This window comes from Camelus dromedarius, chromosome 23 (genome assembly GCF_036321535.1).
Source record: "Camelus dromedarius isolate mCamDro1 chromosome 23, mCamDro1.pat, whole genome shotgun sequence".
NCBI classification, from domain to species: domain Eukaryota; kingdom Metazoa; phylum Chordata; class Mammalia; order Artiodactyla; family Camelidae; genus Camelus; species Camelus dromedarius.
The window spans coordinates 9,306,743-9,322,546 of record NC_087458.1 but is presented as its reverse complement, the minus strand read 5'-3'; the positions used below and the strand labels follow the sequence as shown (position 1 = coordinate 9,322,546).

At 39.5% G+C, this 15,804-nt stretch overlaps 2 protein-coding genes across 2 annotated transcripts; both read left to right on the top strand.

Annotated features, from left to right (window-relative positions):
• Positions 1 to 4,759: 4,759 nt before the first annotated feature.
• On the top strand, positions 4,760 to 5,891 carry LOC105086556 (olfactory receptor 6N2-like). Its single transcript, XM_010977078.2, has one exon. The coding sequence runs from the start codon at positions 4,760 to 4,762 to the stop codon at positions 5,702 to 5,704; it is 945 nt and encodes a 314-aa protein (XP_010975380.2). The 3' UTR covers positions 5,705 to 5,891.
• A 3,422-nt stretch (positions 5,892 to 9,313) lies between these two features.
• LOC105086518 (olfactory receptor 6N2) lies at positions 9,314 to 13,176 on the top strand. The gene is made up of 2 exons (XM_010977040.1): positions 9,314 to 9,364; positions 12,217 to 13,176. The coding sequence occupies exon 2, from the start codon at positions 12,223 to 12,225 to the stop codon at positions 13,174 to 13,176; it is 954 nt and encodes a 317-aa protein (XP_010975342.1). The 5' UTR covers positions 9,314 to 9,364; positions 12,217 to 12,222.
• The last annotated feature ends 2,628 nt before the right edge of the window (positions 13,177 to 15,804 follow it).

Sequence of the window (15,804 nt, the reverse complement as noted above, 5' to 3'; positions counted from 1 at the left end):
TTAGTGCAGTGTTTCCCAATGGCTAGAAATAACAGCGGTGCTGAGTAACTGACTCCCGACCACTAACAGATGCCCTTCGAATGGTCCTATCAGTCCTGAGGGAGTCCCTGGACTGGTTCCCTCTGCAGTAAGGGTTCACCCTCTTACTTTCTGTTCACCTAAGTGTTCTCTCAGAGTATTACTGTGTTTCTTATGTGCACTGATGTGAAAAAAGTGTTACAGAAGTAATGTCTTAGGCCCAAGGGAAGGTCTAATTTTGGCCACTCCTCCCCTAGTGACATCTGGATAATGACTGTGACAGGAGAGACAATGAGAACAAGCCAGGACTAAAATATCCCACAATCAGGCCATTCGCTCTGTACTGCGTTAAGCCTAATGTTCCGCCACGAGGAGTTTACACAGTTTGTTGTCTAAGTGCAAATCCATTAGGAGGTGTTGTCAATAGCTACTGTAAGACATCGGGCTTAATAAAGCAAAGTCTTCTGGGGCAAACAAGGACATATGATCACAGCACATCACTGAACTTTTTTTTTTTTTAATAATAAATTTCTTTTATTCAGCAAACAATACACCTAAAGGACTCAAAACTCAAAGCAATCTAAAAGTATTTACATACAGAAGTCTTGCTACTCCAACTTCTCAACCTTTCTGCTCCTTTCTAGTCTTCACTCCACCTTGACAGGAGAACACTTTACTAGTGTTTCTCTATGCAAAACCCGGCATAAGGATATTTTGTAATCCCCCATTCTTAAGCATAAGGCCCCATATTGTACACTTTTTTTCTATCTTTGCTTTTATTTTCTTAACAAGAAATCTTGGCGATCTTTCCATTTTCTTTTGAAGAGTGCTTTTTTTTTTTAATTGCTCCATAGTACTCCATTGTGTTTTTGATTTGACTAATCCTCTGTTGAAGGACTCTCGAGTTGCTCTAGTCTTTGACTATTAAATACAAAGCTAGAATGAATAGCCTTGTGTATAATCACTTCATATATGTGCATGCACCTTCCCAGGAGTGGGATTCCTGGGTCATGCTGCAAATGCACGTGTAATCTGGGTATTCTCAAAAAAAATATTTTTTCTTTAAAAATAAATAAAATTACTTATTTATCTTAAAAAAAATTCTCTAAAAGGATTATACCATTTAGTTTTCCCACCAGCAATGGATGAAAGTGTGTTTTCACATAGCATCCTCTATAAAGTATGTTTGCAAACTCTTGGACTTTTGTAAATATGAAAATTGAGAAACAGTATCTCACAGTTTTAAGTTTCAAATTTATCTCATTGTGTAGGAGGTTGAAATTTTTTATTACGTTTGAAAAATTTATATTTTTATATGATTGGCTAATTTGAGGGTCTGTCTCCCAAACACTACAGTAAATATTTTAAGGGAAAGGATTGTGTTTTATGCATCTCATTTTCCCAGTTCCTAGTATAGTGTCTGGGCATAGAAAAATGTTTAAAAAAATGTATTAAATTAAGGAATAAATGAGTGGCCGTGTTTTCCCATATTCCTCAGACTATTTTAGCTATACTTGTTACAATTTTTCTAACCTCTAAACCATAATTTTAAGAATGTATTACATAGAAATATAGCACAGAAAATGTGTAGATGAATAAAAATTTAAAATCACTTATAATGCTATTGCTTTAAAACAGTTATTCATCTGCTCACTTCTAATTTCTAATAAACATACACTTTTTTCAAATATTAGCAATGATACTATGAATTTTTGAACACACTTATTTTTTTTTTCACTTATGTTTTAAACATGTATAATTTTAGATGTCATCTTTCTCCCCAAATCATCAATTACTTGATGGAGGCGTGAAGTCTTGTTTCTTTCTCTCGTTCCATCCCTAATACAGAAAAAATGTTAAGGTGAGTACTTGATGCTGAGAGGTGATGACGTGAAAGAGAAGACACAACTTTCCTGGCTAGGAAGGCTTCCGGCTCTGTAGCATGCATCTCTGATTTCTGCACTGCTGACTCTGGATGGTGTCTATGAGTCCTGTGCTCAGGTATTTATGTCACTTGGGTAGCCTTCTAATCTAGTCAGTTAGTGCCAAGACACTCAGATATGCAGCTGGACACTACGAGTGAAGAAGCAAGTTTGTTTTGGAGCCTGCCTCACAGAGAGGAAATACGGGAATACCAATGGCGTGTGAATATAGAGAGAACTAAAAATAACTCTGAGCACAGCATGGTTATTCATTTGCAGAGTCTAGACAGATGGCTAATCTATACAGAGCGACAAAAAAAAGGAGAGAAACAAAGCGTCCCTTGGTGTCTGGGACTGCGGAGGACGCAGTAATTTAGTCAAAGGTGGTTCCCACTGTCCATCCTGGAGAGAGGTCAGGTATTGCAGATGAAGTGGGATGTAGGCTCAGTGCTGGTTGAGACTGATGGAGACTCTCTGATTGTCCAAATACTTGAGTTTTTTTTTCCCCTTAATGAGACTCTTCAAATCCTGCAGTTACATTAGTAATCTCAGAAGCAAATGTCGTGTCTTTTTTTTTTCTTTTACTTAAAAATCTCCAGCTCCCACAGAAGCTTCTGCAGTTGGCGCTCAGAAAATTCCATGATTTCTTCCATCTCAGTGTTGATGTTTTATGGTTACCTCTTTATCTTAAGTTTAATTTAACGAGTGTATTGTCCTCACACTTGATTCTGGAAAAAAAGGTACATTTGGATCTATGAATGATTCAGATGCATTACTTCCAATAGACAAACATTTTTGTTCTACTATTTTTCTGGATTCCCTGTCCATCCAAATACATGCTCTCAGATAGAGTGCTCAGCTGAGGTTAGAGCTCAGGGGCTAATCTCAAGACCTGTGATAAAAATATTAAGGATGTGGATATAAATAAAAGTTATTATAAAAAAGTAAATAAGCTTCATGAGAAAGCCCTGGGTAATGATAATAGTGGTGGTGATAAAAGTAATGATAGTAATACTGGAAATGCAGGCTTAGAACAGTGCAGCTGGAGCAGAGCATTAGGGATTCAATAAACAATGACTGAACCAATGAATAGATGATCGAGGACGTGATGAAGGAAGAGATAGTGGTGGGAGTAATGGAGGTGGAGATGCTCAGCACAGAAGTGATAATGGTACCCATGTTGACTGTGTTTATATAGTGATGAGGTTAGGTAATCAGAAAAGGAAGCTGGATAAGAAATCTTCTTGCAAGGAGAATTAAAAAAAAAAAAAAGAAACTCACTTCTGGGGCGCTCAATGGGTGACTCTCACTGTGTGCACAAGTTTTTGTGAGATGGCTTGTCTCTTCCCATAGAATGCTGTATGAAACTTGCAAAAAGTTCTGGTGGCCCAGGGGAGGCAAATTCCCTGAGGCTGGATTCCAGATCCCAACGATCAGGGTTGCAGAGTTTAGAGAATTCATTTGAGAAATAGAGCTTCTCTGCTTTGCCCAACATCCTGTCCCAGAGGAAACCCTACTAAAAACTAGTCACTCCCATCAACCCTAGGGAACCCAGCGAAGAGCCCGGGGAAGCCAGCATTTCCAGAAACATGAGCTATAAGTAGGGACGTGTACTGGAGGTAAAAAGGACACTGAAAAAGAAGCCAAGAGACTTAATGCCATCAAAACAGGTAGAGGTCAGGGATGGTGTAGCAGAGGTGAGAGGATCTGAAGAGGACTAAGAGAGGGCTTTGGCCTTTCCGGGAAGAGGCCTATTGGATGTGTGGGAAGAAAACTCTTGGCACATTAGTGTAGTTCACTTATTTCCAACCTCATCCCCCAAAACATGTTTCAGTGGCTTTAGAAAAACACAGCCTACCAGAGCTGTAAGGGGCTCTATAGGTTATCTATTTAAACTTTTTTCATTTTAGACAAGAGCAAGGTGAGATGAAGACAGGAGAAACGGTCAGGCTTAATGTTCACTTTGAGTTAGTGGCAAAGCAAGTTTAGAAAGTCAGTTCCCAAAGGGAATGTGTTTTATCTTATATTGCAGCCCTTCTAGACTGACACCAGAGGGTCCTGACTTCATCAGTTCACACACACACACACACACACACACACACACACACACACACACGCCCCTCAGAGACTTCCTAGTACATAATTCCCTTTTGGAATGTCTTCTCAAAATACACTGTGTTTACTCATTGATTCTTCATGCTGCCCTATCATTCTGAGCTTTGACGAACTCTTTCCAGCGTATTCACATTTCTTTCTTCTCCCACCTCTTCCTCCTTCAGGCTTTATTGGGAACATTCCTGACTTCCAGAGAGGCTCGCTGAAAGGAAGTTAGCAGTCGCATTTTAGGAAGGATTTGTCACCCTTTTCCATGGTTAAGTACAGCTGGTTGTTGGGTACAGGGGATGTGGTACACATGGGTGCTGCAATCGTGGGACATTCCATTTGGACTATAAGAGGATGAGCATGAGAATTCTCCTATCTCTTCTGTTTCCTGGTGGGGTGTGTAGGGCAATATTCTGGAGCTTGAGACGCTGGAGTCACATTCTACACAATCAGAAAAGTACTGAGATGTGCAGAATCAGGAAGCCTGGACTCCATTCTGACTCTATCAGCAACAGACCGTGATGTTATGCAAATCACTTCTGCCCTCTGGCCTTCAATTCCTGTTTTGAAAAGTGAGGGGACTTGGAGGACTTGGTTTGATAATATGTAAATAATTTTCAGGGTCATACATTCTCTACTTTTGGTCCTGGGAAAATGTCTCAAGAAGAATCCTGAAGTAGTTTACCTTCCGTCTTTACCCCTTGTTCCCAGGAATCATGGATCATGTCAATCACACCGGGATCCAGAATTTCATTCTTGCGGGTTTCACTACCTCTGGAACCCTGCGACCTCTTGCTTTCTTGGGGACACTGTGCGTCTATCTCCTCACCCTGGCAGGCAACTTGTTCATCATTGTCCTGGTGCGGGCAGATTCGGGACTGTCCACGCCCATGTACTTCTTCGTCAGTGTCCTCTCCTTCCTGGAACTCTGGTACGTCAGCACCACCGTGCCCACGCTGCTGCACACCTTGCTCCATGGGCACTCGCCCATCCCGTCGGCCGTGTGCTTTGTCCAGCTCTATGTCTTCCATTCCTTGGGCATGACTGAGTGCTACCTGTTGGGTGTCATGGCGCTGGACCGCTACCTCGCCATCTGTCGCCCACTCCACTACCATGCGCTCATGAGCAGGCAGGTACAGTTATGGCTGGCAGGGGCCACTTGGGTGGCTGGCTTCTCAGCTGCACTTGTGCCAGCCAGCCTCACAGCCACTCTGCCCTTCTGTTTGACAGAGGTGGCCCATTATTTCTGTGACCTGGGACCACTAATGAGGTTAGCGTGTGTGGACACAGGCTGGAATGTCCAAGTCCATATTGTCGTGATTGGCATTATCAACGCATGCAATCTTGTGCTCATTTTAGGACTGTATGGGGGCATCCTGAGAGCTGTGGTGAAGCTGCCCTCAGCTGCCAGCCGTGCCAAGGCCTTTTCCACCTGCTCCTCCCACGTGACTGTGGTGGCACTGTTCTTTGGCTCTGCCTTCATTGTCTACGTGGGGCCACCTGAGAGTCGACCTGAGGGCGCAGACAAGCTTATTGCCCTGGTGTATACTTTTCTTACTCCCTTTCTCAACCCCATTATTTATACTCTTCGTAACAAGGAAGTGAGGGAGGCTGTCGGGAGGGTCACACAAAGGATTAGGGCTTTGTCGAAGGGACCCTGAGGATCAAGTCATAGGCCATTCATTCAGTAAGGGTGGGTTTTAGTTGGTTTGTCAGTCAGCTAATCAAATAATTTGTCAAACACACTGCGTGTACCAGCTTAAATGGATTGAGTCTTGGATTGGGACAAATTGGGAAACTTGTCAAAGGAGGAGAAATATGACTTCTGAATCCATATCTATCTAATATGGGTGAAAGATCACATAAGCCAAAAAAAATCAAATAATGAGGATGCAAATGAAAAGATTTAGGTAGCCTTAGAACTTGGAGAGAGAGAGAGCTGTGTTTAAAAGAATTTGGAAGAGCCAAAGCTGACTGTGGGACTTTGCTCAAGATGGGATTCCTGGAGAGGCACTGAGAAAGTAGTAAATGAGGTTAGCAGAAAGGAAAATAAAAGAGCTCTTTGGGTAAATGTTTAGGTGTTGATTGGCGAGTCATGGGAAGAGGGTTCATGAGAGTGCGGTGTTCAGTGTTTCTGGGTGATCCCACCGTAAAGAATGTTTGAAGCTGGATTTGAGAAGTCACTTTCTAATTGGGAAGTCAGGGGGTTAGGAATGAGGATACTGCATGTGCTGATGGTTAAAATGAGCTATAGAAATATATCCTGCTCTTTGAATTTGAAACCATCAGTTAGTCAGCCAGGTCCCCTGAGTGTAAAACTAGCTCTGGGAACCAAGGGGGAGATACACAAAGAGACACAATGTTTGTTTTTCAAGAACTTACAGTTTTGTTTTGAGGAGTCATTTGTCTTCTCTCCCTCTTTCTCTTTCAAACACACACCCCCCCACACACACACCAGCAGAAACAAATTTATTAATATCAAGAAATAGACTTTTCCACTTTACTTTATGTATATCTTGGTGGTGGGAGGTCATGGGAAGAGGAGGGAAGGATTGGCACAAAGGGAATGAGAAAAGCAAAAATTTCATGGAAGTTTATTCTGACATTTTCCCTGAGCCTCAGATTTTAGAATCCTAATAACCTGGGCCCTCAGGTGGCACTTTTCTGGAAGTTCTCTTCCAATCAGACATGAAACTGCAGTGTCCCCCTTGGAGATTCCTCATCTCAGGGTAACATGGCCACAGCTATATTGAAAATACAAAAAGAAAATTCCTTTAAAAAAGAATTCTTCTGGGCAGCATTGTTTTAAATGATAGAGTAAACAAGTTTTGGGTTTCCTGTTTTTGCCTAACGATGTTGAAATACTTTGTTTCTATTGTGAGGATGACTTGGTGTTTATTTTAACTTATTTTACTGGAATGAAACAACAATAAAATTACAAATTAAAAAAGACTTCCTTATCCTGATAAAGGACACTCTTTAAAATCATGCAGCAGACCTAATAGTGATGTGTGAAAAGTAGTTCTTTTAAGATCAAGAACAAAACAAGATTAGTGGATAATAACAACTTCTAGTCAACACTTTATAGGAGGTACTACTGGCTATTGCAGCAGATAAGAAAAAAAAAGAAAACAAACAAACAAACAAAAAACAAAACCAACAAAGAAGTTAAACTTATAAATGCTAGAAAAAAATTATAATTATTTTTAGATGACATTCTTATTTATATTGGGACATAGATAACCACAGATAAATTATTAGAATTAATATGGTTGACCAGCTTGCTAGATACTACTCTGTAAAAAAATTGTTATTATTGTATAACAATAATAATCATAAAATATAATTAAAGAGACAATAAAACACTTAACAAAAGATGTTCAAGACTTTTTTGGGAAATTCTGATAAATTTATATTTAAAGTCATTAAACAGCACTTTCATATAAATGATGAGATAAAACACATTCATGGATGGGATGTGAATATTAGAAAAATGTGTCTTCTCCTTGACTTGACCGAGTAATAAAATAAAATCTCATACAAAATTCAAAAAGTGGTGTTCATGGAATTTGACCATCTTTCCCAAGGTCAAGAATAGCCATGACATTTAAGAAAAAGAAAGAGATTTTATGCGGCATATTAGGGTGATTGGGGTTTCCACCAGGTATCAAGTGAGTCATACTTATAAAATAATTTAGTTATACTCAGTGGCCTATGAAGGTGACAATAATAGAAGAAATTATCATTTAAGCCTTGATTTATATGCTAAAGAATTATTTTGAATGTAACGCTTTTCTCTACTGGCCTTTTAGAAACAGAACTAAAATGGGCCACGAGGGAGTGTATTATCCACATGAGAAGCTGAAAAATATTCAAAGTTTGGAATCCCAAACAGAAGCTTATAGGGGGCCTGCCTGTCACAGCTTATAGAAATTTCCACATCATGCTCTGCTTAAAAATTGCCTAAAGAATGAAAAAAAAAATTCTTTTTTAGATTCCTGCAAACTTGGACAGAAGGGAGGGAGAAAGTCAATGTGATTATTGCTTTAGAAATTAAAAGCTGCTCTGAAGTTTTATAATTTTCCTTTAGGAAAACAAAATTTAAGCTCCTTGTGTGTGTAGGGGGATCAGATAAATCCAAAATGACTAACTACAAAGACAAGTTATGACCCCTTTTCGTACTGGGTATGCTTTCTGACATCCCAGACTCTACCATGTAATCTTTTATAGCTCATGACAAAGATGGAAGTTTATGTTTTATGTACATAATGAAAATGAACAGCAATGCAGTCCTGTTTCTTTCCCTCAATTCGTAGAAACAAAACAGCTGTGATCTGTGCTTACGGGGGTCTCCCAGGCAGAGTCAGCATTAATCTTATCAAAGGACTTTGCTTCAATTTGATAAGTATGCACAATTGTCTAGTTTCTAAGGGCTCATAAAGTTGTATTCTTATGTTTCTTCTATTAAAGATAATCAAGGGATTTATAAAAGAGTTTCTAAACGAATTTTGAGGTCCAAGTGATGGCTTTACAGTTTCCTTTCAATTATAGTTTACTTCCTTCTTAATAGGCTGGCTGTTCTGCTGTTTTTATTTTCCTTCCTCAAAAGGGGGCTTGGAAGGCATTTCCACTGTAATCACTGCTCCCATCACGGTTTGTCAACGTTACCTCTGCCATCAACAAGTCCTATAAAGGGCACTGCCTTCCATTTCGGAGTGAGAGGGTACACGGTGGACATGGCTTTCTAAAAGCCTGTATTTGTTGATTGTTGAAGCCCACGTAAGAGAAAATTTATAGAAGAACATCTCTCAGTTCTACATTCACCTGAGATTTTTTTGCAAGATGAATACTTTCTGAGATAGGAAAAGAAATCTTTTCAGGGATCACAAGAAACGGAAGTAGTTTCAAAACATCAGAGTCAGAGAAATGTCATGTTTTCGGAGCCAGAGTCCAAGAGTCTGTGTTAAGAAGTCACTGGGGGTGGGGAGAGGGGTGGATGCTGAGGAAGGAGTGATAAAATAGCAAGCATTTGGGAAAAGACTCTCCGAGCCCACCTGACAGAAGACAGACTTGGTCCCTATCCAAGTGCGCTCTCAGAAGCCTAGCCTACGCTTGATTCTCTTCTGCTCCTGGGGCTGTAGGTCTCTCCCTTGCCTGTGCCCCTCGTGGCCTGAAACAGTCAAGGTTAGACCTGGGGATTCTGTCCCATGGGGCTAGAACCTGCTGAAGAGGAGAAAAGTCTCCTAGACCCAGTCTCCATCACCCACATATATCTGAGCCAAGCAAGACAAAAGCAGGGACTGAATGATGTGCAGTGGCTGGTACGTGATCTGGGGATCTGAACGGTGGGACCTACGATAAAGGATTTGAATACATAATATTTTGAAGTTAGAGAGTTGGTTTAGTGGAAAGATGACTTAAATAACTAGAACTTGGAATGTCCAATTTTCAGAATCATAAAGTATCAGGTTTAGAAGGAACTTTAAAGTTTACCTTGTACACTGTCTGCCCATGTGATACTTAAATTCACTCTACAAACAAGAGGTTGGCTAATGGCTACTTTGAAAATGTTAAGAGTCAGGAAGTCGCCCTGTGTGCTGCCCCAGACCAGCTGTGTCCTGGCTTGGATGGAATAGAGTTTCTCAGAGAATCATTCATGACACAGGAACTGTAACTAAGAAGATCTAATGAGATATTGTATCAACACAGGAACAGCTGTATGTGAAAAGCTTCACCTAGAGAAAGCTGAAACAGGCTGTCAAATTAGGGGGGTTAAAGACACTTGGTGATGTAACAGCGTAAGATCTGAGGTCCTGAGTTGTCCTAAAATTATTCCATTTTCTAAGAACTCACTTGACTTACACATACAGTTAATGCCAAAAAAGCTAATTTTTTGAAAGATAAAACATTATCAGTAACAATTACCAATACATAAAAGATCAAAATGAACAAAAACATTTTGATCATTTAATTCTTCTGAGTGAGTGAAAGTAATGATCAATTCTTCAATAGGGTTAGAGCAAGGGAGGCAAGACAAAATGTGAGATGCTAAGTTTATTTAGAGATATTAGGCTTGAGATGCCAAGAGGACAAAAAGGATGTGTTCAGATGCAGTTAAAAAGTATGACAAATTTAGTCTATAAAAAATTCAAGTATATTCAAGAAACATTAATTGAATTCACAACGTGATGCTTATTTTTCTAGGCATTGGTAGAGGGATATACAACAATAAAATGCTACATTTACTCTCAAAGATCTTACCAGTTTATGGGGAAGACAGACTCATTATCATGGTATTATAGTATGTTAAGTGGACACTGTAAACATTCTGAGGACATAGGAAAAGGAGTAAATAACATTTTCTGGGGGATTCAGGAAAGGCTTCACCAAAGAGCCAACATTTGACCTCATTTTGAAGGATGAGAAGCAGTGACCAGGTGGAGAAAAGAGGATGAGAGATAAACTGGAAGCAAATGGTTAGGAAGAGCAAAGGTACCAGATGCCAATCAAGCAAAGATTTCTGTTTTAGCATGTTTGTCCCCTGTAATTAGAGATGTGAGCATACAATTCCTTTAGAATAGAAGAGATTCAAGAAGAATGCCTTAAACACTAATTGCTTTGAATTAATTTACCATTTAAAAATATCAAACACAGAAGTTAATTTCCATTACAAGACATTTGTGTTTGGGAGCCATGCTTGGATTTGGATGTGTGGTATGAGTTGAAGGGAGAGTACTGAGGTGGAGGCCAACTAATTTTTAAATAACTGTTAATTATTTTGATTAAACAATTGGTTTTTATTGAACACCTTTAATGTAACAGCCATTATGCCAAATATTAGGGTTGCAAAAATAAGTGAGAGACTGTAGCTTGTCAGTACTTGGTGGCTAGAATTTGGACAGTCCTCTCCAAATGCAGTGTGACCTACACAGGGTATGGTGTGACTGACACTGCCTAATATTTTTATGAATTTAAAATCACATTGTTTAGGGTTTTTGGTCGTTGTTGTGACGGTTTCTTTTCTTTCTCTTTCTTTTCTTTTTGCACCTGCTTCACTTCGTGCTTGAGAACAATTAGAATGTCTGGTACTTTTTTTCTATGAAATATCACCAGCCCCACTGTATATTTCTCACCTATAATTGTCTTTTCTGAAAATGCAGGATTTACATGAATTGCCACTTTATCATGTCCATTTTTCAGTCTACATTCTCTCACCACTCATCTTTCTATCAGCAACATCCACAAGGCCAATTCACACCTTCATCTCTGAGCCTGAGGTTAGAAGAGTTAAGTATCAGTGATGTATTAAAAATCTGCATCTGATTATGTCATTGGGATAAGAGCCCAAATCACTGGGCGAGCTTTTCCAGTTGCCTGACCACACAGAGGAACATACTCGAGGGCTTGCTCCCCTAAGAAGCCTTTCTCAGTCATCCTGGTCTGAGAAACGGCCTCTTCCTTAGCACTCGAGTGCTCTGTACCTCACAGGATCAAGATAGAGCAGATTGTTGTGTCTGTTTCCCCAGGAGGTTGAACATTTTCTGGTGGCAGGGGTTATACCTTGTTTAATTCTGCATTCCTTATGTCTGGCACATGTGGATCTAATAAATGTTTACAGAGCTTAACTGAGCAAGTAGAAAAGTCTGGCCACTGAATTGATCTCATGGACAGAATTTGCCCTTTGAGACTTGACTGAAGGAAAAACGATGACCTACTGAGGGGGAATAGAATGCTTGGGGAAGGTGACATAGTAGAGAGAGAAAAAGCAGGGAGTTAGAGTGCATAAGGTCACATTCTGTTTCTTCGTCATGGTGTCTACATGAGATAGAAAAGCTTTATAATCTCTCTTTTCTCTCTGTTTCTAAATTTTATCTTCTGTAACATAGATACAACAGGTAGAATAATAATAGGTTCTTATCTCATTGGATGTGTGAAAATTAAGTACAATATTGAATGCAAAACATTTGTAAAAATGCTCGCTGCATGGTGAGTGCTAATAAGAATTAGCTATTAGTATTCTTAGGGTAGTATAAATAGTAGAAGTAGGTAGTAGTAAATAATTTCTGTCTTTGAATTAAAAAAAAAAAAAAGACAGTAAAGAGAAGTAAAGGTTTGAATTGAATTTTGCAGTTGCCTCAGTCCAGTTTTTTTCTGCTTTCCTTCCCCACCTCAGCCTCCCATGGACACACACAACCATTCAAGCCTGGCTGAATTTGTGCTCCTTGGCTTCCCCAGCGTGGGGCGTGCCAGGGGCTGGCTTTTGGTCCTGCTGCTGTTGGCCTACCTGTTCACTGTCTGTGGCAACATGCTCATCTTCTTAGTCATAAGGCTGGACGCAGCCCTACACACACCCATGTACCGCTTTGTCAGTATTCTCTCCTTCCTGGAGCTGTGGTATACAGCCACCACCATCCCCAAGATGCTAGCTAATCTTCTCAGTGATAAGAAGACCATTTCTTTTTCAGGATGCCTCCTTCAGACCTACTTCTTCCACTCCCTAGGGGCCTCTGAATGCTACCTTCTTACAGCAATGGCCTATGACCGATACCTGGCCATCTGCCGGCCCCTCCACTATCCTGCAATTATGACGCCCATGCTCTGTGCCAGGATGGCTGCTGGTTGTTGGACTTGTGGCTTCCTGTGTCCCATTTCTGAAGTCATCCTGGTGTCCCAGCTCCCTTTCTGTGGTTACAATGAAATCCAACACATCTTCTGTGACTTTCCACCACTTCTGAGCCTAGCCTGCAAGGACACATCCACTAATGTCCTGGTGGACTTTGCCATCAATGCCTTCATCATCCTTGTCACCTTCCTCTTTATCATGGTGTCTTATGGGAGAATCATCGGGGCTGTACTGAAGATAAAAACAACAGCAGGAAGAAAGAAGGCCTTCTCCACATGTGCCTCCCATCTTACTGTGGTCCTCATCTTCTTTGGGAGCATCATTTTCATGTATGTGCGGCTAAAGAAGAGCTACTCACTGAACCTTGATCGGACGCTTGCTGTAGTCTACTCTGTACTAACACCACTGGTCAACCCAGTCATCTACAGTCTTCGTAACAAGGAACTCATTAAGGCCATTAAGAGAACCATCTTTCGGAAGGGAGAGAGAGCTAGCTCCACTCACCACTAACTTTCTACCAAGGTCCTTCCTCCATGTCAATGTTGATCTCATAAAAATTCTAGGTACCTTTGTCCTAATCTTGAATAATCTTCCCATCATCACACATGCGATGAATCCCATCTCCTCTTACCTTCTCAAAGACTTTATTTCTTTAGGTTTTCTTCTATTTCCTACATCTTTATGCATTTTTTTTTTTACTTGAACAGTGCTTTCAGCATTTGAGAAAACTTTAGTATCTCCATTCTTAAAACAAACATACACATTTCCTTGGTCACACATTTCCAGCCAGCTAGAGATTTCTCTGTTCCTTTTACATATCAAACTTCTCAATATGATTAATGGCACAATCTATTTCCTGTTCTTCACTTCCTACTCACTTTTTAATCCATCTGTCTGGCTTTGGCTCAGACCTTCCAACCAATATTTTGCCAATGTCATTAATGACTTCCATAGTGCCAAAAACACTAGACCCTTCTTGTCTTTCCTCTTTCTTGAACTCCTATCTCTTAATTTTTCTCTTATTTTTCTAATTGGTCTTTATTAGTCTTCTTTGTCCTGTAGCAGGATCTTCCTAGATGCTCAGAGTTATTCTTATGGATCTAAATTCCATTCCTACCTATGCCAACAACTCTTGAATTTATATCTCCAAACCAGAACCCTTTTCTGAGCTTTAGAATTGTACACCTAGATGCCTCTTCACAATCCTACCGGGGTGTATCCTAGGGATTTAAAACTTAAGATGTCAAAAATGAAGATATATTTTCTTCCCAGGCCCTGCAAGAGTTCTTTTGAGGTTGTAATTTTCTGTTCTTTGAATGTTTGATAAAGCTCACAGTAAATCTGCAGTTTTCCTATCTTGAAAGCTTGATGCTTTTGGTTCCCTGTGCTTGAGCCAGAAAATTTCAAATAATTTACTTCACTTCTTGTTCTTCCACCCCTACGACTAATTCATTATTAACATGCCAATCCTTATTCAAAGTCTATTCTCAAATCTGTTTTTCCCTTTTTCCCTTTAGTGTTACTGTCTTGGTGTACACCTCCAACATTTCTCAATGGATAGATACATTAATATATATTCACTCTCTTTGCCTCTACTCTTGTTCCATTCTAATATACTTTTCACCTAAAACCAAAGTGATATATTTTTAAACTAAATTGAATGTGCCATCCTCTAAAAGCACGAAAGATTCCCAATTGCACTTAAGATGAAACCCAAAGCCACATCACACCTTCCTCTCTAACGCTGACTCCCACCTTTCTCCATCAGCTCACTCGTGTCTAACCGCGTTATCGCTTTTTGAGTTCTCCCAATGCATTAAGATCTGTATTGAGATCTGTATGGCTCCAGGAACCTTGCATTGCTCCTCCCAACACCTTCAGTAGTTCAGTTGGCTCACTCCTTCTCATTGGATGACTTTCTGTTCAAGTGTCACTTTCAAATGACATTATCTTTTAAAGGACTTCTGAATATCCAGCCTACTTTATGCTACTTATTTTTTTCTTTTGAATTATTAGTTTTCTTTCAAAATGTGTATCAAAATTTATAGGTGTATGCACATTTGTGTATATGTATGTATGGGTAGATATAGGTACAATCTGTCATTTTTTTCCTACTAGTCTATAAAATATGTTTAGTCTAAAATCATGTCAGTTTTGTTACTTGATATATGTACCTCCAGAATCTGGCAAGTATCTAAACATGGTGACATTCAATAAAAATGTAATAAATGAGAAAATACAATGAAGTTTACCCACTCTTATCACTGACGTATTTTGATCTTTAGTGATTCCGTCCTGATTGCAATCACTAGGGGAGCTCTCTCTCTTCCTATTTACTAATGGCTGAGAAAGGTAACATCTTCCTTCTCTCTCTTACAGATCCTCCATTTAACATATTTAATGTAAATGTTCATTGGAAACAGGAAGCAAAAGGAGTTAGAAATTATAGAAGGAAAAACTCAACATTCTTTGAGCCTGATTTGTAGTTTAAAAACAAAACTATTTGATCCTGTAAAAAATCGACTACACTCCAAGTAAATAATGTACTATGTGTGTGTGTGTGTCCTTGGCCCCACGACCCTTTTATTATGCAAAACCTACAACTGGGTAAAGGAATGCAAAATGTACATGCTAGATGATAGACTGCCAATTTAATCGATTTTTAATACACACAGAGAATTATACAAAACATAAATGTACAACACTCCCCACTGAATATTCTTCCTACTTATTTTCACACCCCATATAACCAGCTTGCCAAAGAAACTCAGTGCAGCCATACATGAGTCTGCCCACTCCCCCCTTGAGAGGGTCCCATTACTTAATAAATTCTCAACTACTTTCCTGATCTCTTTGTCTCATCCCTAAATTCTTTCTGCAATGAGACAAGAACCTACTCTCTGGTAACATATGAAGGTTTAGAAACCTGAATAAATCTACTCTGATTAAATAAATAAAATTCCTAGTTAAAAATCTATCCATAACAACCAAGGAATAAAATAACACTTAGAGTCAAAAATTAAATTATCACTTAAAATCTACCCACAGTAAACAAGGAAAAAAATACTCTCACAACTCAGTTTCATAGAAAGGAAAATCTTCAAGGAATACATTAGGAGGGAGAGAAGGAAACATTTG